This window comes from Xiphophorus maculatus, chromosome 17 (genome assembly GCF_002775205.1).
Source record: "Xiphophorus maculatus strain JP 163 A chromosome 17, X_maculatus-5.0-male, whole genome shotgun sequence".
NCBI classification, from domain to species: domain Eukaryota; kingdom Metazoa; phylum Chordata; class Actinopteri; order Cyprinodontiformes; family Poeciliidae; genus Xiphophorus; species Xiphophorus maculatus.
In genome coordinates this window covers 13281190-13304534 of record NC_036459.1, presented here as the reverse complement: position 1 = coordinate 13304534, position 23345 = coordinate 13281190, and the positions used below count along the sequence as shown (strand labels likewise).

General features: G+C 39.6%; 3 protein-coding genes across 5 annotated transcripts in view; all 3 read left to right on the top strand.

Moving 5' to 3' along the window:
* Positions 1–16023, top strand: part of ppara (peroxisome proliferator activated receptor alpha) — a 47595-nt gene extending 31572 nt beyond the window's left edge. For 2 of the 3 annotated variants that reach the window (XM_014476054.2, XM_023350186.1), the window contains 7 exons: positions 4204–6836; positions 7422–7576; positions 10969–11107; positions 12227–12426; positions 13549–13815; positions 13904–14147; positions 14916–16023. In XM_014476054.2, the coding sequence (XP_014331540.1) occupies positions 6614–6836; positions 7422–7576; positions 10969–11107; positions 12227–12426; positions 13549–13815; positions 13904–14147; positions 14916–15160 (1473 nt within the window). In that variant the 5' untranslated portion in view covers positions 4204–6613 and the 3' untranslated portion in view covers positions 15161–16023. Of the gene's footprint in view, positions 1–1653; positions 6837–7421; positions 7577–10968; positions 11108–12226; positions 12427–13548; positions 13816–13903; positions 14148–14915 lie in introns of those variants that run through there. The other variant, XM_014476055.2, reaches the window with a different exon arrangement.
* Positions 16024–16768: 745 nt separating this feature from the next.
* Positions 16769–18277, top strand: cdpf1 (cysteine rich DPF motif domain containing 1). The gene is made up of 3 exons (XM_005797259.2): positions 16769–16961; positions 17206–17317; positions 17633–18277. Exons 1-3 carry the CDS (start codon positions 16849–16851, stop codon positions 17759–17761), a joined length of 354 nt encoding a protein of 117 aa, XP_005797316.1. The 5' UTR covers positions 16769–16848; the 3' UTR covers positions 17762–18277.
* Positions 18278–19243: 966 nt separating this feature from the next.
* On the top strand, positions 19244–22553 carry LOC102221028 (cyclin-dependent kinase inhibitor 1B-like). Its single transcript, XM_023350187.1, has 3 exons — positions 19244–20608; positions 20921–21061; positions 21314–22553. Exons 1-2 carry the CDS (start codon positions 20215–20217, stop codon positions 21049–21051), a joined length of 525 nt encoding a protein of 174 aa, XP_023205955.1. The 5' UTR covers positions 19244–20214; the 3' UTR covers positions 21052–21061; positions 21314–22553.
* The last annotated feature ends 792 nt before the right edge of the window (positions 22554–23345 follow it).

Sequence of the window (23345 nt, the reverse complement as noted above, 5' to 3'; positions counted from 1 at the left end):
TGAGTCACTTTTATAAGTTCGACCCTGCCTCAGTCTCCTGTCGCTCGCCAACTCGAAGAGGGAAACCGCAGCGGAGCCACAGCCTCGGAGCCCTTTCTCACTCAGGAAACTCCCTGAAACCACCACAACCTGTCAGTGTGACCTCTCATGCACATTTACGCCCATCTGCTCCATCAATCCCTGCAATATAGACAAACACGGCCAAACAAACTGCTTTTGAGTATTTTCCCACAGATTCCCCCCCCCTCCCCCCTGCAAACTACAGCTAGTCACCAACACGATGTTCATTTTTTTTATAAAATTCATACTCAGATTGTTCACGTGCACGAGCGTGGAAACATCCGAACCCTTGGACTCACCTCGGCGTGTGCAGGCGGCCACGTTGGCGCTCCCGCGTCAGATAGGAAGTGAAAGCCTGGAATCGAGCCGACAGCAGCTCACTCTCCCCTCTCGTTTGTCAGCTTCAGGTTGAGGAAACCAGAGACGAGGTGAGCTGATGGAGCGCTCAGACCTGACACTGTGGAGGGGAAGTGACCCGAAAAACTCCAAGTGACGTGCAGGAAGTAGACAGCTGTGTTAAATCACACTTTTGACTCCGGGAGGAAAAAAAGGGAAAACATCTTCACATTAACCAGTTCAAGCATGGAAGAAACACTGCTGATACAATCAGATTAATGAGGGGGGGAAAAAACACTTGAACAACTTTGGAAATATAATTTTTCTTGTTTATACTGTGTTGATATGGACTCTGGGTTCAAAATATTAGATGGGTAATAATAAATTAAGTGAACTTAAGTGAAAGTAGAAAATTCAATCTAACAATCTGATAACTTTGAGGATTTCAGCGTATTTACTTAAAATATAACAAAAATACATATGCTTTGGTAGGAATAAAATGAAAACATTACTCCAATTGCTGGGAAAATAATAAAGTTTGTTGATTATTAAAGTTATAACGTTTAAATTCTATTTGGCAAGACATCTGTTCTTGTAGCTGGCCTACATTTGGCTACTTAGCAAACATGCTGCAAGTAATTTGAGAACTTTAATTGAGTGATTCTTCTTTATTTTCCACATTATGAATCAGTTTGTTTTTTTTGCGATTGGGATTGTTGTCTTATGTTCCTTTAAGCACGGGGGGGAAAAGTGCAGCTGAACAGCAACAACTGTTGCTGCAATTGCTGCTCTAATTGCAGCAACAATTAGAGACAAATCAGCTCTACTCTGTGCCAATCCAGGTAGGATTGGTTAAAATTAGTACCATCTATCTTGTGTATGTCTGTCAGTTGTTTTAAGTTGATGTTTCCACAGGTTAAACTGCAGAGGATTTACAAGTGGCAGCAGCAAGAGACAAACTGTCCTTTGGGGTGAGGTAGTAGGTTGTATAGTTTTAGGGTCATTCCCAAGCTGTCAGATGACTATACAACTTACTGTCTTTCCTGAAGTGACTGTGATGGCTTCGTTATCGTGACACACCGAGACGTCCTGCAGATTTACAGGAATCTCCGATTTTTTAAATGTGATAATCTGTGTGCATCCTGTTGATTTTTTTTTTGTTGATTTTTTTTAACTCATTAACAAGCAGAGGCGGTCCTAGCCTGTTTGGCGCCATAATTGCAATATGACATATATTGAAAACAAACATTAATTCTAATGTTAACTTACAGTAAATAATTTTATGTCAATGTAAGCCTTTATAATAAGAAATTAAACGTTATTTTTAAGTACAGGAATATATCAAACAGCTGTTTAGTTATGTTGTCACTTCCCACAGTGTAAGGTTTAAATTTTTTAATCGGAGTCTTCCATTTGCTTACCAAATCTCTTTTTAAATGCATCAATATTTTTGTGATTTTCTTCCCTTTCAGTAGTTTTGCTTCACGTCTTTTGACTCGAGACTCATGGTGTTCGCACAGGGTGAGGTAGTAGGTTGTGTGGTTTCAGGGTTGTGATTTTGCCCCATCAGGAGCTAACTATACAACCTACTGCCTTCCCTGGAGGGCAGCAATACATCACAGGAGCGCAAACCTCTTTATCATCTTTCTAATGACCCTTAAAACACTTGGCACACGACTGGTATTAGGTTTCAAACTCGTCTCTGAATCGGTAAGTGATGCTGCTTCATCAGGCGTTTTCGCTGAAACATGACTCCTTGTACAGATTGTACAAAAACTGTATGCTGGGTTTATTCATTGATTCGCTATGTTTTTCTTTCTTAATTAAATAAAGATATAACTGCAAAAAACGATTGAAGTCGGGTCTTCTTTCTACATCAAAGCTAATTATTGAAATATTTTCTTGAAATCCTGGCATGTAATCCCTTTTAAGTAGCTCATTATATAACAAAATACTCACAGTATCTAAGAGGCTTCTGAAGATTATCTCCTCATCTGTCTTTTTTTTGTATTACCCATCTGTTCAAGCAATTAATTTCCAGGTTTCAAATCAAAGATAAGGATGAAAAGTCAAACTTTCAAGATGGGATTTTACTAAAAGATCATATCTGGATTTACAGCTTTAAAAAAAATCCTCAGACTCGTTCGGCACGCGCTCGTCAGAACCTGAGCAGGGTGTCGAGGTAAAAACAAAGCACAGGCAGAAACACCCACCTCTTTGTTTAAAACCCACTGAGCAGCCAGGCAGGAGTTTGGAAGTCAACAGGAAAGGATGACAGCCTAAAGGTTTGCAGTTTAAATCCCAGGATGGGATGAGGACACGTTTGAATCGTTGCCATGCATTCTTTCACAGTAGATGGCGCCAGACGCTGTCCGTGTTAGGAGGGCATTTCCACCGAATCCTGCCCATCTGCACTAATGATTTTTGCTTAATGAGTCTAAAACTAATGGCATAAGAGTTGGAACTATCAGGAGAATAGTGACAATCACAAATTATAGAAATATCGTTCAAATGGCGAAAATTGCTTTGCAAGTATGGAAAGCAAAAAGTGCCACAATCCAAGATATGTAAATATCATCACCTTCCTAAAATAATCGCTTATGCCATTGTTTGCCAAAAGTGATTCGTTTTCTTTTTCTTTCAGCCAAAATCACTGTTTTCAAAAAAAAAAATGGCATCATTGAATTGTAATTTTGAAATTACTAGCTCAAATGTGCTACATACATTTTATGTAATCAATAATATATATATAAAAAATATGGCTATTTAATTGAAAGATAATTGTTTCAAAGTGGACTTCCTGTGGAGATGTGACTGTTCTGACTAGCCAGAGGAACAAATTTCATCATCTCATGCTGCGCTGCAGAACAAAAGATATGAATAAATATTTGAATAAAATATGCTTCAAATGTAGTCAAAACAATATTTTTTAATTATGTATTCATCCAATTACTTTAAAATGACTTGATCATTTAATGTTTCTAGAACCAGTTTTAATTGAATTAACTAAGTTGACACTACTGGACTTTCATAAATGTACAACTTAAATGGTAATACACAGATTTAATAATTTACATTATTTAAATTCTAACATAAACAATAATTTGTTCAACTGTAAAGTTTAGTCCCTCCCTCCATAAATAATTACAATATCTGAGTACTTATGCATACTTTGTCTAATGATTCATTTTCCTCGTTTTTTTTTTATTTGCTCTTTTTTTTTTTAAAGATTATAAATTACTTGGCAATTATTTGGGGTTTTGCCCACCATAAATTATTTACGTATTTAAATTCTGTTAGTTTATAGTTTATTTTATTTCAATTTAATTAAACTGGCATTTTTGGTCCTCCACAATTAAAGCAACATGGTAGCCATAACCTAATCAGAAATGAGTATGTAGGGTTTAGTGAATTATTATTCAAATGAACTAATTTAAAATGCAATGGATTTACTTGTAATTTTAGTTAATTAAATTAAAGTAATTATGTGTTTGTTAAATGTAGCCACTTTTGTCATTCTGTGTTTTTACTGCGTTAATTTCCAGTTTTATTAAAACTACTTATGCATTATATTGAATTGTGGCACTTTGGGCACTCCATAGGTTTTACTGCATTCATTTCCAGTTTTATTAAAACTATTTATGCGTTTCATTGAATTGTGGCAGTTTTGGTTCTCCATAGGCCTGCCTCTGCTACGCTTAATTACGCGCGTAGATCATATTCTATTAAATTTATAACTGCAGACAGCTCCAATCAGCGATGTCTGTTTTTTTTTTTTTTTGTCATGCGCTCGATCTGATTGGTTAGATCTATAGGTGTGTCAAGCGGTTGTTTCCTGGGGAGGAGAATCGCAGCTTTTGACAGCGGAGGGAGGAGGAAGAGGTGACGCGTCAAGGTCCTGACGGATCCGGTCACAGGACCAAAACACCTCCCTCCCTCTCTCATCTGGTCTCCGACAGACTTTCAACATAATCTGGAAATGCTTCGAGTGGCAGCGGCTGAGGTAATTTATTAATTTAATCATTAAACTGGTTGTGGTTTTAAGCCTGTTTCTTGTAGATTTTCACCTTTGTTGCTAACTTACACCAAAACGTTTTGTCTTAAGAGTTTCTGATGTATTTGTAAACACTCCAACTTACTCTTTATTACTCTTAAAATAAGTAAAATGTATAAAAGGCTGAATTTAGGATACATCAAGAGCACACAGATTCTGTTCTTGACAGTCTTTGATCTTAAATATCAAGGAAGCTGCAGTTCAGCAGTTGTTGATTATCAGTCAGTATCCTTTGTGTCATCTGGTAACGTGCTTTGTTGAGTGTAGCAGGCGTCAGACACCACAGCTTCTGTTTCCACTCCTGTGGCTCTAAAGATAGAGCACACTGGGATTGGTGTTCCTCAGGGGAGGTGAAACACAATGGCTTTCTGAGGTGACGGGGAAACGTTAGGGGCAAGAGCCGGAGTCGTCCAGAGAAAGGGAAGTATAGTCACTCAGCATGGTCGAAAGTCAGCCGGTGAATTGTTTAGTAATTTTACGGCGCAGAGAGACGTTGAAGATGTTGCAGCTTTACTCACCGTTTTTCAGAAACAATGTAGACTTCATCAAGTAGCACGCAACAAATCAGAACTGATCAAGTAAGTTGATGTTCAAAGCCCTGCAGAAGTATGAAACAGATCCTTATCAAAGAATAGTCGACTTGTTTTGCCCATTTGTACTTTTGTTTTGTAGTTTTTGTCTCTCCCTATTTACATGTAGTGAAGTGTTTTAATGAAGAGATAAGAAATTGAGCAAATCTCATAATTTTGCACATTAATCCTCTTTTTTTTTATGGTTCAGTTGCCCTTTGATGGAGCCATTATGAAAAATGACAAATTACTAACACTGATCAAACTAAAACAAAATGGTGAGTAAATTGACGCATTGTCGGCAACAAAGGTTACCCCGCATGTGTTTTCTTAGACATAGATATTAAACAATCAAAGCTATAAAAGTATGAAATATTGTATTTTTAGTACAAAACATCCTGTTATATTTTGTAAACAGAAATATTGTGTACACAGCTACAAATATCCCAGTGACCCTTGGCTCCTCTCACTGTCCTCTGCAGGGCACTTTAGTATTGGTTAGTACAGGACAGGGTAGCAATACTGTTTGCCATCTTTCAACTAGGGCAAATATTGGTTATTTAAGATCCAAACCTGGTGTTTTCCTCAAATTCAAACCTCCTTTTAAAATGATAAGCTTTGATTATTGACTGTCGCAAGACTAGTTGTGTAAAGGGCGGCCAAACATGCAATAAAGCAAACTTTGTGAACTTGCTTCCAGACATAGCTATTGGGAAATGTCTGCTGACAGTCTGACGCCTCAGTCAGCCAGCGGGCAGATTCTTCACATCAAAGCCTCTTTGCTGACCAACAGCTGTCTCACGGTTTCACCATATGCTCTGTGCTCCATATATTCTACGACGCTCTACATTCACAGACACACTTTCATTCTGACGTTACCCAACTGTAGCGATCTGTCAGGGCTTGCCTTCTGAAATGCAGCAAAACAGACTAGATAAACAAGAACAAGCCCGCGTTGATCAATCACGTTGTCAACGTCTCGACACAAGAGTCCAAAGAGGCAGCGCGTTCCAACGTTAGTTCGTGAAATGTTTGTTCAGATATGTGAACTGAAGTTGTTCTGTAGATTTGTTAGCATTTCAGTGCAAATTATATTGCACTGTAAATAAAATAGAGTAAGATGCTACAGGAAGTTAGCATGTTATATAAACAAGAGAAAGGCCAGATCGTTTGAGATCCTGAACAGGATTAGGCAGGTAAAGAACATAAATGAATGGGTACATAATGAGCTGTTGACGCATACATCACCAAACCATAGCATTTTATTATCTGAAAGCATTGTTATTTAACCCCATGTGGCCAGAAAAATCAGTTACTGTCTTAACACTCAATTGAGAATTTTCTCTAATCTTCACAGGATCAAAATATCCATACTGTTTATACTTCTGTATGTATATACATCCCATGTACATGGGTTCACCTAGGTTCTTACATCCATGTTAGTCTTACTAGACCTCCACTACCAACATTTGTTTCAGTTGCGAGGTTAATCCTCCTAAAGTTGTCCAACTGGTGGTTTAAAATGCAGCCATTTTTGATTAAGGATCTTGTTTAACCTTGCCTTCCCTGCCGTTCTGTTACAGTCTGGAGAGTGATGGGTAATCCCTATAAGTTTGGATCCCCGATCTCCAACATGGCAGCCGAACTCTACAGCCCCCCATCGCCTCTTGGGGAATCCCTGCTGGACAGTCCGCTGTGTGGAGACCTGATAGGGAATCTTCCTGACTTTTCCCAATCAATAGAAGATGACTCGCTGGGATTTGATTTCCCAGAATACCAAACCACTGGTTCTGGGCCCAGCAGCTCCATCCCATTGGGTAAGTAATGGCACTGAACCAATGCCCAAAGCTTAAAACTTCAGAAGCTGGAAGTTAATGTTAATTAACTAATAAGTTAAGTTAGTTACCAGAGGTGCCTAGTGGTGACATAATTCTTTTAGAAAAAAGCTAAGCTCTGTTTTTTGGTGTACCCACAACTCTTCAAATTGGAATTGAGGCTCCAGGACACATTAGTTTGACTTGACACTTGAAACTCAGATGGAGCACACCAAGACTTTGATATTTCTATTCTAACCTTAAAGTTAACATTGTACAAAGCCAGAGAGATTATTAGGTCAATGGAAAGAAGAGTAAAGTTTAGTTTACTATTGGAAAGACAGCAGATTGTAATGAAGCACTGAAGTTGTTATTTATAATTCAAAATCCAAACACCAAATTGTGAGCTTAAGTTAAAATAAATGATAATATACTAAGCTAATGCTATGGATGCTTCTTTAATTTTCATGAGAAAGGTGTATATTAATTCCTTGAAAGGTACAATTTCAATTATATTCTCGTTAAAAACTCTTTTTAAGGCCTATATTCTCTACTTAATCCATTTCTTTTGTCTTCTGTCTTCTGCAGATACTCTGACTCCGGCCTCCAGTCCTTTGCCTGGGGAGTGCGGCGCATCGCTTTGTCCAGACGAGGGTAGCGGCCCCCTTAACCTTGAGTGCAGGGTGTGCACAGACAAAGCTTCAGGCTTTCACTATGGAGTGCATGCGTGTGAGGGCTGCAAGGTAAGAAGAACGGGAACTTTACAGCCACATAGTGCCACCAGTTTCAGTGAACTGCATTGGGTCGGGAGGGGGAAACGTGCAAACAAGACCGGCCGACTGCATGCATCATCCAAACGCATGCCAGTCCCGTCCTGCAGAGGTGTCTGACCTCCAGGCCGAGTGGAAAGTTTCCGAGGCGTGCAGGCAGCCGGGTCATGTGAGTTGGGTGACGTGGCGCCCTTGGTTCAATTGTCACCTCTCTCACACACATGGAGAGCAGTCTTCAGCGTTGACAGTTTAGCTCAGCCAAGATGCCTAAGTGTGATCGTTTAATAAGCTTCGACACAGGGACCGTTGTGTGTGTGGCAGACCTGGAGCTGCAGTCATTAGATCCCTGTGCGAGTATGTTGAAACCGACGCGGATAACCACCGCAGTGTTTGTCTGGTCGTGTGACTTTGTCGTGGAATGAAACCCAGAGGGGGAAAAAAAACGTCTGTTTGTTGTTTTTGATCTAAATCTTCGTGTGCTGTTCTTTCATGTCCTTTTAAACTTTTATCTTGAGGGTTTCAACAAGACAAAAGGAGCACAGTTGGTAAAATAAGTTTTTCTGTGGGTTGTAATTTAATGTTAAAGTTATACTGAAACCAACTTGAAACAAGAGAGACAGACAGAAAAATACAGTGGTTAAGATATTTTTGAAATAATTTATTCTTCTATTAAAGTGGCAAAATTATTAATTTTGATTTGATCTAATTTATTCAGTGGGAAAAACACATTAAACTATAACACTTTTTTCATTTTGTTTTATGCTATTTTACAAAATCACCAAAGCAAAACTTTACATCTCTACAAAATAAGAGCATCTATATGACCTTTTTAGATTTGACTTTACTTTTTGCTTTTTGTAATGGTGTTTCTGTTTCCCTCGGGTTTAAATATGACATGACACAAGCGTCCATTTCTGCTAACCGCTCTTCACAATGGGAAAGAACCAAAGGGTTCTGTTTGGGCCTGTCGCAATAACAAGTATTGCTGGACGATAAATTCTCTCAGTAATTATCGCGATAAACCATAATATTGTTGTTTTGACACGATGATCAAGTAATATGTTGATAACAGCAAAAACAATGAAGACCGTTAAACTTTAATTTTAGAAGAACACACAACACCGGAACTGGACGATATTTTAAATATCCAAACTAAAACACAACTGAAAAGGAAATAAGTACCACACACAACCGAAACCAAAAATAAATAGATTATAAAGTCTCTAAACAAATTTGCCCTACATCAGAATGGGCATTATCAAGCTCATTTTAATTTATAATGCGATTAATTGATTAATTTCTTAGTTTATAGAGGTTCTGTGATGCTGTGGGCTCTCCCAGAAGCCCTGCAAATCTTTTTACAACTCATGGCATCACAAACTCTTAAATACCAGAAGATTTTAAATAAAATCTTATAAAAAGACGTAGTACTAGTGGATCCTAGTGATTTAGTAGTTGCTTAATTTGGAGGTTCCTTCAAAAGGGAGTCTTATGACTCGCCTCTTAGGATCTCCTCCTGCGGCACTCATCTTGTCGCCAGAGCAGCTGCTTGTTTCGGCACGTAATCCACTGTGTCATAGTGCCTCTGCTCCGCATTTGGCGCGTGGTGACGTGGAGCCTGAACCTGCTGGAGGTGAACTCTAGTGGCACTTTGCTCCCACATTTCTCTGGCCGGTGTTGTGCCATCATGGAAAAATCCCGGCACGCTAGCTCTGAATGCTCTTTCTATTGTTTTACTTGTCAGAGTTCAACCCCACCCAGGGAAAGCGGGGTTCTCTGCTCTAATATTGTGGATCTACTGTATGTGGTTTGTACTTGCACTAATTTGAGGTATTGAGACGTCTTGTCCAAGGTAAGGCTCGTTGGATTTGGAAATTGAAGCATTAATGTACTTTTTTAATTACATCTTTTTACTTTCTTAAAGAGAAATTTACTCTCGAGAAACACCGAGTGTTTTTTTTTTTGTTTTTTTTTTTACTCTACATGTAAAATTTCTGTATTTGCCTCTGGTCTCCTCTGTTCCCCCAGTCGCAGACATGTATATTTGCACAACCACACATTTATCCTCCCCTTCCCCAACTCTGTTGTCATGTACTCCTTCTCTAATGACTATCATATGGTGAACTTTATGCCCCCCCCCCCCCCCCCTTCTCTCCCCTTTAACGACATTCACAAAGATTTGGCCCACAAAACCAGCTGGTTCTGGTTAAAAATGACACAAAAACGTTGATATGTGACACATAATAACCTTTAATAGCGACGTGCCAAAAGTGCTCCTCAGCATAAACGCAGCCAAAATGCTGCGCAGGATGATGGCTGGTGTATTTTTATGGCCGTGTGGCTCCAGATATATTGCCAGAAAATTCATTTTCCCTACTTGACAGTGAGGGTTGCAGAGTGTCCTGACTGATGTTTCACTGATGTGTGCGGGGGAGAGTAAATCAGAGGATCATATGCTTTGGCATATGTGTGACATCTGTTTGCTTGTGTTGGCTCGGGGCCTTGAGTGAGTGTTGGAGGGTTGTATCCTGTCTCGCCCAATCAGGGAGCTTTCTCGGAAAGATTGGTGTTTACGGCTTTTTACGGTTTTGATTTCCATCCCTGCGATAATAGCAATAAAGAAACAAAAGAGGGTAAAAATGACAGAATAAGTAGATGCTGCAGGTATATTGTAGGAATTTGCTAGAGAGTGATTACCGTACTCAACTATTGAGGGAATTATCTAATTGAAAAATATATATTATTATTCTCTTAAATCTTAAAAGGGATAAAAATGTTAATAAATGTATGAATGATACATGGTCTGCAAAATGTTTCTGTGGAAATTAAGACGTCCATGCATCCTTGAACTTTTTGGTTCAGTGAAACATGGTGGTGGCAGCATCTTGCTGTGGGGATTATTTTGGGATTTATTTATATTTTCCTCTAACTTAATAATTATGTGCTGCTGTGTTTCCCGGCATGATGCAGGCATTTAAGTCATTCAGTTTTAGAAATTCAAATAAATCCAACTTGTTTTATGTCGCATAATAAATGACAAAACCAGAGTATTAACTTTTTTCATCCGACCTTTACGACTCTACTGCTTTATTTGGAAACAAATGGAACAGACAAATCTTACTTAACACTCTTAAGCTGAAGACGTTCCTTTGTTGATGCTTTAAACAGCCGAACCTGAAAAAGAAAATTCACCATGCAAAGGTGGTGAAGCTCAAAATTAGAATAAGAATGACCTAATTAGTTTTTTTTCTATGCAAAAGCTGGAAGAGCTACATTAAGTGTGTGTATTAATGTGCATAGGCTATTTTTAAAAAAAATAAAAATAAAAATATGGCTAATCAGCATTTTTTGTGTGTCTCAATCAGGGTTTCTTTCGGAGGACCATCAGACTGAAGCTGGAATACGATAAGTGTGAACGCAGCTGTAAGATCCTGAAGAAGAATCGAAACAAATGCCAGTACTGCAGGTTCCAGAAGTGTGTGTCTGTGGGGATGTCCCACAACGGTAAAGTCTGTTTTAAATCCAGTTACTTGTAGATAGCCTGACTAATGACTACATAATGCTAATAAATGATGTGGGTTTTTCTATGTTTACGTTTCAGCAAATGTAAAAACAACAATAGATTAACGTTAAAGACAAAGACACTTTGTTAATTAGTTTACTGTTATGGAAATAACTGATGTGTTTACTTTTTTTTTTTTTTTTAAAGAAGAGTTGCATCATGATTTTAATAACCTGAAGAACTTTGCAAAATTCTGATTACAGGTTAACAAAAAATTTTAAAAAATGGTCAAACTAATAAAGCAAACTAAAAAGGATCATTAAATATGGGCATCGGTGCTTAAAAAAACCCCCTGATGTACCCAAAGTGTGATTGGAAACAAACGCTTGGCGATATGCTTGACACTAACAAAGTGTTGGTTTGGGAGCTGCTGTGTTTTTTTTTTTTCTGTTTTGTTCTCTATTTTCCTTTGTCTAAGCTGCATGTACTGGGTCGCTCCATGCTGTGTTGTGTCAACATGGATCAGGAAGGAAAGGTGTTGTAGACACATAGGTGCAGTTTTAATTCAATTTTGCAAACAGTTTAATGTTATTTTGTATAATAGCTGCAAGAAAGTCTGTGTAGCCGTCTGAGAGCTGAAAGAACTTCCAGGTTTCGTCAGAGCCCTGCATTTCCCATCACTGCAGACTATGAACAAAAAGAAAGAAAACATGCTCAGATGTAATAGCTGTAAGATTTATGAAAGCAGCCATGTAGGATGACAGTGTAGATCTTTTTCAGTCAGAATCTGCCTGTGCTCTTCACAGCGGTGGGACATGTCCCTCTGTGACTTAGCTCGGGTTTTTACATCCTTTACACCGCCGGTTATTTATAGAACCACGTCCTGTTGCAGCTGGTTCAGTACGGGTCTACATCTGGTCCGTCACTTGCTGTGACTGCAGGGAGGTCAGCGGGTTTGTTACACGGACCCCTTAAAACAGGTTGAAACACGAGAGGCGCCGTATGGTGCACCGAAGAAAAGAAACGCGGAGCAGAATTGTTTAAACTTACTCGTATTTGCTAAAATCTGATCCAGTTTCTGTGCATGTTATGAAACTAATAGGACTTCTTCTGTCCTCTAGCCATCCGGTTTGGTCGCATGCCCCAAGCAGAGAAGCTGAAGCTCAAGGAGGAAAGCAAGGTTGTTGAAACAGAAGAAGAAGACCCGGTCAAGGCCGACCACAAGATCCTGGTCAGACAGATCCACGAAGCCTACATCAAGAACTTCAACATGAACAAGGCAAAAGCGCGGCTCATACTAACCGGAAAAACCAGCCAGCCGGTAAACGAAGAAGAAAATTGAACGTTTTTTATTGCAAGTGAAAGATACAATTTGGGATTTCTGATAAAGGTTTTAAGTATTCTTGTGCCACGTGTAGTAAATAAATCTTTGATGTCTTCATTTAGTGTCGGTAAAAATGATTTTGAGCTTTAAAGCTAACAGCTAATCTGAGAGGGACCAATACAAGAGTGGATGATCTTGAAATAATCTCCACTGTCAAAAAACATCCCACCAGTTTCTAGTAACACCATTTTAAGAACCTCTAAGCCTACATCAGGTTGGGGTTGGATGGTTATTTGCAGAGAAACCCATGACTGTTCGCACAGGAAATGGATGAAACACTTGGCTTTCCCAGTCAGCGTTAGTATAAAAGTAAGAACGTTTAAAAATCTCTGAAATACTGGATGGACTATTTCTGCTTTTTAAAATTCTTTACGTCTACATCTGAGTAACTGACTGAGGAAACCATATAAGTTTCCTCTTTTCAGCTTGTGTCTCACTCATAAAGCTCATCGGTGACGCGCTGCCTCCCACATACATTCCTTGTGCAAACACTGCAAAAACACAAAATCTTACTAAGCATTTTTGGTCGAGTTTCTTGTGAAAATATTTCAGTACACTTGAAATAAAACTAGATTAACTTACATGTAACTTTTCAGAACGCCATAGGAGCTTGTTTTAGGTCACTAGTTCCTTAATATTGATGAAAAATAACTAGTTATAAGACATTCTCCTCATAAGTTATATGGGAAGAATGTGTTGTTCCACTGGCATATTATTTAACTTATAATGTTCTTTTAATCAATATTAAGGAATTATTTATTTAAAACAAGCTCCTAGATGTTCCTGTAAAGTCACTTGTAAGTTAGTTTTGTCTTATTTCAAGTGTACTAAGAATGTTGCACTACAAACTAGACCAAAAATACTTGGTAGGATTTCGTGTTTTTGCAGTTTATAATAATTGAATTAAAATGGCCAATAACTTGGACCAAGAAATCTAGTTTCATGCTAAAATTAAGAGAGTTAGTTACTGCAAGCAAAAATATGAACTTCCTAGAACCCTGAATTATCCCCTTTAGCCCTGTACTATGCACAACTTACAAACATTGTCTTCATCGACAGCCTTTTATCATCCATGACATGGAGACGTTTCAGCTTGCCGAGAAGACGTTAGCGGCCCACATGGTAAGGACTGAGTCTGCGGAGCCTGACCTTCATCTTCAAACTGGGCAGATAATCCCGGCGCTGGTTTGTGAGGAGCTCCAGCAACGGGAGGCTGAGGCCAGGCTCTTCTACTGCTGCCAGAGTACCTCAGTGGAGACGGTCACAGAGCTAACAGAGTTCGCTAAAGCGGTGCCCGGCTTTCAGAGCTTGGATTTGAATGATCAGGTTGATAAAAGAATCATCTACTTGTGATTTATTCTGCAGCTAGCCCATGTCTAGGCAGATTTTATACCTTTTCTTTTTACATCTGAAGGTGACTCTCTTGAAATATGCGGTTTATGAAGCCCTTTTCACCCTTCTGGCCTCATGTATGAACAAAGATGGCCTCCTTGTGGCACGTGGCGGAGGCTTCATCACCCGGGAATTCCTCAAAGGTCTCCGGCGGCCTTTCAGCGACATGATGGAGCCAAAATTCCAGTTTGCCACTCGTTTCAACTCTCTGGATTTGGATGACAGTGACCTGGCCCTCTTTGTGGCAGCTATCATCTGCTGTGGAGGTAACCTTGCTCCATTTTCTTGGAGCATATCCATTTTTTCCCCCAAGCAAAGTAAGATTGCTACTCTATGGGTAGGCATTCTTAAAGGTACACGGTCCAAATTAACAATAATTTGGGTTATTAAGCCTGAAATGAGAACAAATCTGCAATCTTTTTTTTCAAAATCATATTTTCACCACGTTATTCATTCGTAAGCTAAATATTTAGCTCCAAACTAAATATTTAGCTCTGAGCTAGCTAAATATTTGCAAGCTAAATATTCAGCTTGAAACTAAATACTTAGTTAGCAAGCTAAATATTTCACTCAGTGCTATATGTGGAGTGAAATATTTAGCTTCTAGCTAAATATATACATTACCAACAGCTAGCAGCTCCGAACTAAACTTTTAGCTCTGAGCTAGCTAAATATTTAGCTCCAAACTAAATGCTTAGCTATTAGCTCCTAAGTACTTAGATACAAACAAAATATTAGCTCCCAATTAAAACTAAATATGATTTATCATATTACCTAAATATCTAGCTTGCTGACTAAATATTTATGTTAAAGATAAATATTTAATTTTCTGTTAAAATACTTAATTTGAAACTGTGACGTTTAAGTGAATGAAAAACGTGGTAAAAATAAATATATATATGACTTTGAAAAATTAACGTCCATGTTTTTCCTGTAATGACAGGCTAATAACCCAAATTATTGGTATTATTATTTTTTTTTACTGTAACTTTGCAAACGGCACTCGGTATTACTTAACCATTCTTCCTTCTCAGACCGTCCAGGACTGGTGGATGTACCGCTGGTGGAGCAGCTGCAGGAAAGCATCATCCAGGCCCTACGGCTCCACCTGCTGGCCAATCATCCAGGTGACGCTTTCCTCTTCCCCAGACTGCTGCAGAAGCTGGCTGACCTCCGGGAACTGGTAACAGAGCACGCACAGCTGGTTCAGGACATCAAGACAACAGAGGACACTTCACTGCACCCGCTCCTGCAAGAAATCTACAGAGACATGTATTGACAGAATGAGTGGGAGTTCATATTATTGTTAATAAATTGAAAGTGCAGTTAAATTATCCACACATTCTTCAAGCAATACATGCACTGACTAAAGCCTAACAGTATGAAACACAGATGTCCTTAGGTGGGGTTAGAATAGTCCTATTTATTGTGTGTATTTATTCAAACCTGCCTAATCTGGCCTTTTCTATGTTAAAGAAATACCTGAATGTGTTCTGTAAATATGTGCTGCTTCAGCAGATGTTCTACACGACAATGTCTAATGTTACGCATTTATATGAATCTTTCAAAGTGCTGCTTGAAAACTCAGACCTCAGTTTAGGTTGCCTATAAGCTTTTCTGGCTGTTTTAATCTGCGGAGTAAAGCATGTCTTTGTGCGAGTCCTGTGAATTCACTGGCCAGTATTAAATATTTGCACTAAAAACGCACTCATCTGTTAAACTGGTCCATGCAGTATTTTTGTAAATATATCAGGAATCCAATGAGGACAGTAAGGCGTCTGCCAAATAACAAAGATCAATGCCTTATTTTCTCATCTGTGACTTTGAATTAATCTTGTATGCAGTAATTAAGTTTTATATTCTATTTTTTAAACCATGTACAGTACATGTAATTGTTTCTGTAAAGTAATGATTCTTTAGATGTATTATATAAATTAATATATAGAATGTTGGGTTGTTTTTTTTTTTTGTTTGTGTTTTTTTTTTTTTTTTTTGCAATGCTGTGATTTACATTTAGATACATGCCAATGAAGATGTAAATTATTTATATTTTTAACCACAGTCCCAATTGTTGCAATGATACAGATTTTTTTATTTCCATTCTGGTTTGTCTGCAAATGAAATAATATTCAAAAAGCAGGATTTTTCAGGCTTTCTTTTCCTTTGCCATTACACCAATCACACTATCAAGGGGATCTCTTATGTAAATAATACCCAAACAAATAATTTCATCCAGACATATCAAATACTCTCTGTTTGTAATATATATAACATATATATATATAAACATTCTACACATCTCCATATTGTCAGATATGAACCATCTAGACTCATCTGTATAACCTGCATTTTCAGCCTTTTACTTGGTTTAAATCACATCTCACATATGATAGTTTTTCCATTCGTGTTGGGGATTATTCCTGCTCTGTAGTTCCTCACCATTTTGGGGCTCCCAGGGGTCCATTTTGAATCCACTGCTGTTTATCTTGCACATGTTGCCCTTTGGACTAATTTTTAGGGAACACAGTGTTTCTTTTTACTGCAATGCGGTTAGTTTTCTACTCTGTGTGCGTTTTCTTATTTTGTTTGGCTTAACTGTGAAGTACTTCCATCAGTTTTTGCTGCTAATGAAATAAATTATACCACGACATAACACAAATGTTTTTTAGAAACTTAGAATACTGCTAATATGAATAAAAGGTTTGGCGTGTAATATAAATGTATAAAAATGAGATTTAGTAAATAAAGTTTCATGTAGTTTAAGTTTTCTTTGATAGCTAGGTATATAAAAGACTCAACTAATATATTATCAAAATTCAAATAAATCACAAAAACCACTAATAATCACGTTTTTGTTTATACGGACTTTACTCCATGGTGTTTTATTACCCCCAGTCCAGTTGGTGGCGCTACCTGCTCACACAACAGGATGGGTTTCCACTGAAACCAACTTTCTACTTTTAAACAATGGAGCAAACTGCGACTGAAACCCCTCGAAACGTATTCAGTTGCCAGTTATGCGGTTTGAGCACCTCATATACGTACTACGGCCAGAAACCACCCAACACCAGAGCCATTGTGTAAGTTGAAATTACGTTAAACACTCATTTGCGAAGCGGTGTGGTGCTAGCTCGTGCTAAAGCTAGCAACGCTTCAGCTTCATCTGCCGTGTGGTGTTTGTGTGCAGAAAGTAACTCCTTCAGTTTCTGTGTTGCATTCAGGGCACCGGATGATCTTAATTGTATATTTTATCACAGTAGTGCTTTTAAGAATATATAAGTTGAGTGTAATTGTAGCCTGAGTGCTGTCTCTAACTTTTATCAGGTTGCTTGAGGAATGTTTTGTGGCTAAGGATCCATTCAGTCCGGATAAGGAGAAGTTTCTGGTGTTGGGATCTGCATGCAGCTTATGCAACATGTGTGTCTGTGTTGGACCGGTAAGACACATGAACACCTGTCTGACAGAATATAAATTAAATAATCTATTGATTAAAAAAGATGTACTTGTGTCCCAGGTTACATTTACTTTCCTTTAATTACATTCCTTATTTACTTACTTATTATTATGTATTCCTAAATAGAGAGGTATGGGTGCTTTCGTTTAAGCATCAGAAAACTGCACATGTTTTTGCTTGTTATTAACACCTGGATACACAAGTGGTTTAATAAAAAGTTATTTTGTAAATGTACATCAGGTAAGCACCATCCGTCGACCTATGAAAGGGACGTTCTGTGCTTTTTCTTTTGTGCAGGACTGCAGCCTGTTCTACACCAAGAGGTTCTGCATGCAGTGCGTGAAGAAGCACCTGGACCAGTTCCCCCATCAGATTCGGGCCGAGCTGGCAAAGAAGAAGCAGAGTTCAAAGTCCGGCGTCTCATGACACACGAGGTCCTCCAACACGCTCACCAGACTGCAACAGAACTTGTACTTTTTGTGGAACAAAACGTTCAGCACTAGACGTACCGGTGGGGATTGTGTGAAAGCCGTATCAAGTCACAGAAAATGTAACTGGTCCTGCTTTTAATTTGAAATTCAAAAGCATCCTTTGTGTTAAAGGACACTAGCTGTCACTGCCTACTGGTTAAAAAATATATATATAAATGTTTCACATAATTCATACCCATTCAACATTTTTATCTATGTCAAACCGAAAACATGAATTTAGATTTTGTTTAATGGAGAATAATTTTCAAGCAGAACAAAACAAACAAACAAGGGTTTCGATTGAAAAATGTGGAATTTGTTTGTTTTCAGCCCACTTTACTCCTAACTGGTAAGTCCACCATATTTCACCATAAGAACCATTCTTATGGTGAAATATGGTGGTGGCAGCATCGTGATGTTGGAGAAGCTGGGGGTCTTTAAATAATAAATAAAATCCAGATCAAGCAGTCAATTTCATAAGTCATCTTTTCATTAAACCTTCTGCACTTGTGTGTAACTTTTAGATAAATGTTAAACAACACAAAGTTCCTCAGTTGGCCTGAAAAGAAGCTTTAGGGATTCATCCCTTGGCGTCCATCCTGTTCCTTTTTGTCCCCGGAGAGGAATATTTTCCGTCGGTTCTGCGTTTTGGGGCCGTAACCGATCGTCCTCCCGCCTCCTCGCTTATATCCCCCCCTTTCCCTGCCCCTCATCCAGCCGAAGCCGATCAAAGGTCTGTTTCCAGCCCGGGTCTGGCTCTAGCGTGGGGCCGTGCGCACGTTTACAGCAGCACAAGCACATTATGGATTAAGTGTGATCCTAACCCGATAACATCTATATAACAGATGGCCCCGGCTGCCTTTATCACGAGATGTTTTCAGACTCTGCGAGGGTTAATTGAAACAGCATGGCCTTGAAGGCAGGCCTCTCCCTCTCTCTCCTCTCCTCTCTCTCTCTTTCTCTCTCTCTCTCTTTTTTTTACCCCCCTTTACTGGCAAAGAGCTGCAGAGGAATCCAGATGATAATCACCGGGGAGTGGATGTTGGGACATTGTAAAACTTACGCGAGACAAATTTTTTTTGCTGATTTTATTCACTTGTTACAAAAGTGATGCAAACAAATCCCCGACGAGGAGGAGTCTGCTATAAATTTAACTCCACCTCGCCTCCCCTCTGCCCCCCACACACACCTCCTTCCCTTCTCCCGTCTTCTCCTTTTGGTGTTTAAATTTTAAACCCACATTAGCAATTACACCCATTGAAGCACACACACCACACCAGTGCCAAAGTCTCACAGCGATAGGCACCGAGCCAACAGTGACATCAGGGCTCCACAGCTGATGTCATTGGTGGCAGAGGTGAAGAGCTTTTTTTTTTTCTTTTTTCCCCTGTTCCTTCTCGTGGAAGAGCTTCACCAGAGTTGACCGTAAAAGCCCCAGCCTTAAGAGAGTTACTGCTGTTTGAATGAAGGCTGGTGTTTATGTGACACCAGATCAGATGGAGCAGTGATTGATTCATGTGATAGTGCGTCCTGCCCCGGAGCGACACTTCATTACACTACCACTACTACTACTACTACTACTACTGCAGGAGGTATCACGCGTTTACCGCCTGTTTCATCCTGCAGGAGTATGAAGACATGCGCGTGTGTCGATTAGAAGGTGTTGATGGAAACGCAAAGCCTCGCAAAAGTGCTCAAACGTAGTGATCTGTGTCATCTTTTGACCACAAACTCCAATCTGTTTGGATTTGATGGGATTCACCAACATCGACCCCTAACAGGTAAGGATGTCAAAGTCCAGACAAAACCAGAATTGAGGATCTCTGCCCCTCCTCTCAGAAATACGCAGCTAAATGTGGGGTGCTTGCACGCCACACTGTTCAGATTTCCACCTTTTTTTCTTTTTTTTTTAAGACAAATGCTCCCTCCGCTCCAAACTTCTGCACTACTTCTCTGCTCTGCAGTTGTTCCCACTGCCGCGTGTGGGCGGGGCTCCAGCCTGACGAATCGCTTCTCTGTTTAAATAGTCAAGTTTCCTCCTTCGCTCACATCTCTCTTTAACGCCATGTTGGCTGTTATGGCTTGACTTGTTTTCATCAGACTTTTTACTACGAACCTGACAGGAGTGGTTGCGTGAAGAAGAAAAAAAAAAAAAAGAAGAAAAAGCACCCCCACCCCCCACCCCCCCCCTTTCTGGAGACCATTCCGGGTTTGTTTTTTTTTATTAAGGCGTAATTTGGATGATAGGCGCGGAGGATGTCTGCGTCGTTCGTGTGACATTGTATTTGGAGGGAATACTACTTTGGAATAGCAGTTTTTAAAGGGACCGACACCTTGTTTTTTTTTTTTTTTTCCTTTCCTTTTGCTGCGGGTTTTTTTTTTTTTTCCGTTTTACTTCTCTCTCGTCATATGTGCAACAACATGTCAGACGTTCGCCTCTCTAACGCGAGCCCCACGGTGGAGCGGGTGGACGCGCGGCCGCCGGACAACGCCAGGTCGGTCCGCAGGGTGCTGTTCGGCACACCTGACCCGGAGGAGACGCGGAAGCAAGCGGAGGCTCTGCAGCGGCAGTCCGTGGAGGCTTTTAGGGACACGTACAACTTCGACCCGGTGGAGGACAGGCCGCTCTCTCCGGGGCTCTACGATTGGCAGGAGGACGAAGACGCGCCGGAGTTTTACCGCAGGCCGCCGCGGGGGAGCCAGCCGCCCCGGGGCGAGGCAGGCGAAGGCAGCCCGGAGACGAGGAGGGAGAGGCGGTCGGCTCACACTAACGGTTCGCGGAAACGATCTTCAGAATCTGCAGGTGAGAAAACTTGCTTCTTTTACTACAACTGTCATGCATTTAAAATTAACTTTATAAAACAGGAAGAAAACAGAATAATTTAATCGGCGGTTTGCAGTATGTTTGCTTTTCTACTTTTATTGCTAATACGATTACATTTTTACGTAAGTTCGTGTTTATTTATTTATTTATTTTCTTCCGAGGGACTTTTTTTTTTTCTCGATCTGAAGAAAAGTGGAGGCGTTTCCTTGGTGCAAACTTTTTCAGTATTATTATTACAATTTATTTATTTGTTTTGCACGTAATGCATTCGTCAAAAATTTGGTTTTGCAGGTCATTGCTCTGACGATTGCACGAGTAACGGCAAGAAGTCGCGTTCCGACAAAGACGACGATGAAGAGCAGGCGCTCGGTGCAGGAAGCCAGGCAGAGCAGCAGCAGGAGGAGGAGGAGGTCCCATGCTGAACGGTGCCAGGTTAGAAACCATTTTCTCTTCACTGCGCTTTGAATGGCCGCTGCGCTCTTCTCTATGCTAAAGTAGTAAATATGCATGCAACAACCGCTGCAAACATCTGCACCCGCTCTCATGCCTTGAGCTTTTCTCTCCCTCCCCCCCTCCCCACCTTCACTTCCCCGTGCTTTCTCGCTGTGTGTTGTGCGTGAATGCACGAGTAGTATATCACGCATAAGTGAATCACCGGTCCCCCGTTTCCTCTGCGTCCCACAGAGCGCTGAGACCTGCCGCTGGAGGCTTCCTCACCATCTGACAGAAGACGTGGAGAAAAACAAAGCAGCTTTATCGGAAAGAAGGGAGGAGGATCAGAAGGCTGCACAAGCACTGAATATGTACACTATTGACTTTTGGCACTCATATTTTTTCTATTATAAAATTGCCTCAAAAGCAGCAGACAATGTAGCAGTGTGCAAATTTAATTTTGCTCATACTTTTTATATATGTGTATCTAAAAATATATAAATATATATATATCTACTACCTATGTTTCAGATGTAGCAAATAATTGGTTTTCATACCTTTTTTTGTGTAAATGTGTGTATGTGTGAGTTTGACTCAGGGAGTTGCAGTGCAATTCCCATCAGAGAAATTTGAAAGTTATTTAGTATAAAACAAAAAATGCTAATTTGTGTCATTATTCAGGTATTTCATGTAAGTTTTTATTATTATTAATATTATTCGAGAGAAAGAGAGAGAGAAAAAAATGCAGATTTCAAACATCAGGGTCACATGGAAGCAAAAATGCTCACTTTTTCTACAGTGTAGATGTTGAAGGCCCCACCTGGTCCGCACTGTGTAAGACGAGGATCCATGAAACTGGGAACAGCCATGATAGATAAAGTTTACAGTCTTCTTATCTTCCCTGTTTTTATTTTATTTCATTTTTTTTTTCCAAATGGGATCAGGTTTGGGAGGGAGGAGAGTTAAAATTCTTAAAACTGCTGAGTAATATCCACCGTTTTTTTTTGTTTGTTCTTTTTTAAAGAAATGTTTTCAAATAATCTCAAAACATTTTATTTTGTAAAATTCGGTGACTTTCTATTTCAATGACGTTCTTGCTCCCCCCCTCCGTAGGTAGGTGTGGTCCAGGGTAACATAGACGGAAAAATATGTTAAAACCACTGGGCTTTCTTCTTTATGCAAATATGTGAATCAAAGAATGGTGTTTGTGGCGTGACATTCATGTGGAACATGTAATTAATTGCACTATTCATTCTCATTTAAGTGAGGGCAGAAATACAAAGTGACACCCCCTCGCTTTGTGTAAAACTTTGAAGTGTTTTTTTTTTTTTTTTTTTTTTTTGAAAAACACTGTAAGGCTATACTAACTTATTTATGTCTCTTTTTGTGGGTTAATGTTTAGCTTTCCAAAGCAACATTTTGTGCATTCTTGTAAATATATATTTTCATCATTTTTTTTTTTTTTTAAAGATGAATAAATAAAATTGCTAAACTGAGCCAAATAATTGCTATTGTATATTTTACTTTATTGGAAGCACCATTCAGTGTGAACAAAACGTAAGATTTAATCGCCGCGTTAGCTAAGAGATGTGACTTTTGTCTTGACCAGACAGATGTTACTATTTGACAAGTCTTCCATAAGGTTCAAATTAAGTTCAGAGATTAATAGATAAAAATCTCTTTGGACCAAAAAAAGAAAAAAGGGTGCATTTTGTGCCGTGGAAGCGGCAGCAGAGTGCAGGCCGTGACTGCTGAATCCCTTCAGTCTGAAGTTAAAAAACAACACGGGTATGTCCTGAGGAAAGCAGGGGAGGGGAGGAGAGGGGAAAAAAAGTTTGTAGTTATTGGCATTCCCGGGCTCCAATCACGGCAGAGGGAAGAAAAGCAGACCACTAAGCCTCCAGCCAGTCAGAGAGCTGTGGGAGGGAGTCGAGGACAGTACAGACTGTTCTTTTCATAAGGCACACACCACCCAATTAGTTTCATTGGCTGTCTCTTTCCTGTTGATACTAGTGTGTGTAGGAGTCAAGTACAGAGAGTGTGAGAGAAAGAGCTCCTCTCATGATATCTCACACTGGCTCTGAGTGTCTGCAGGATTTACGAGTGAGCTCATATATTTTTAGTGCCATTTTCAACTTTTTTTTTTTTTTTTTTTTTTTTTGCAACAAACCTCCAGATTGTCTTTGACGCTGTCCTCAAACGTAGCAACCGCTTTTGCAGAATCAGACAGTTCTGCTCATCTTATCTCTCGGTCGGGAGTTTATTTGCCACCTCGGCATTTGCT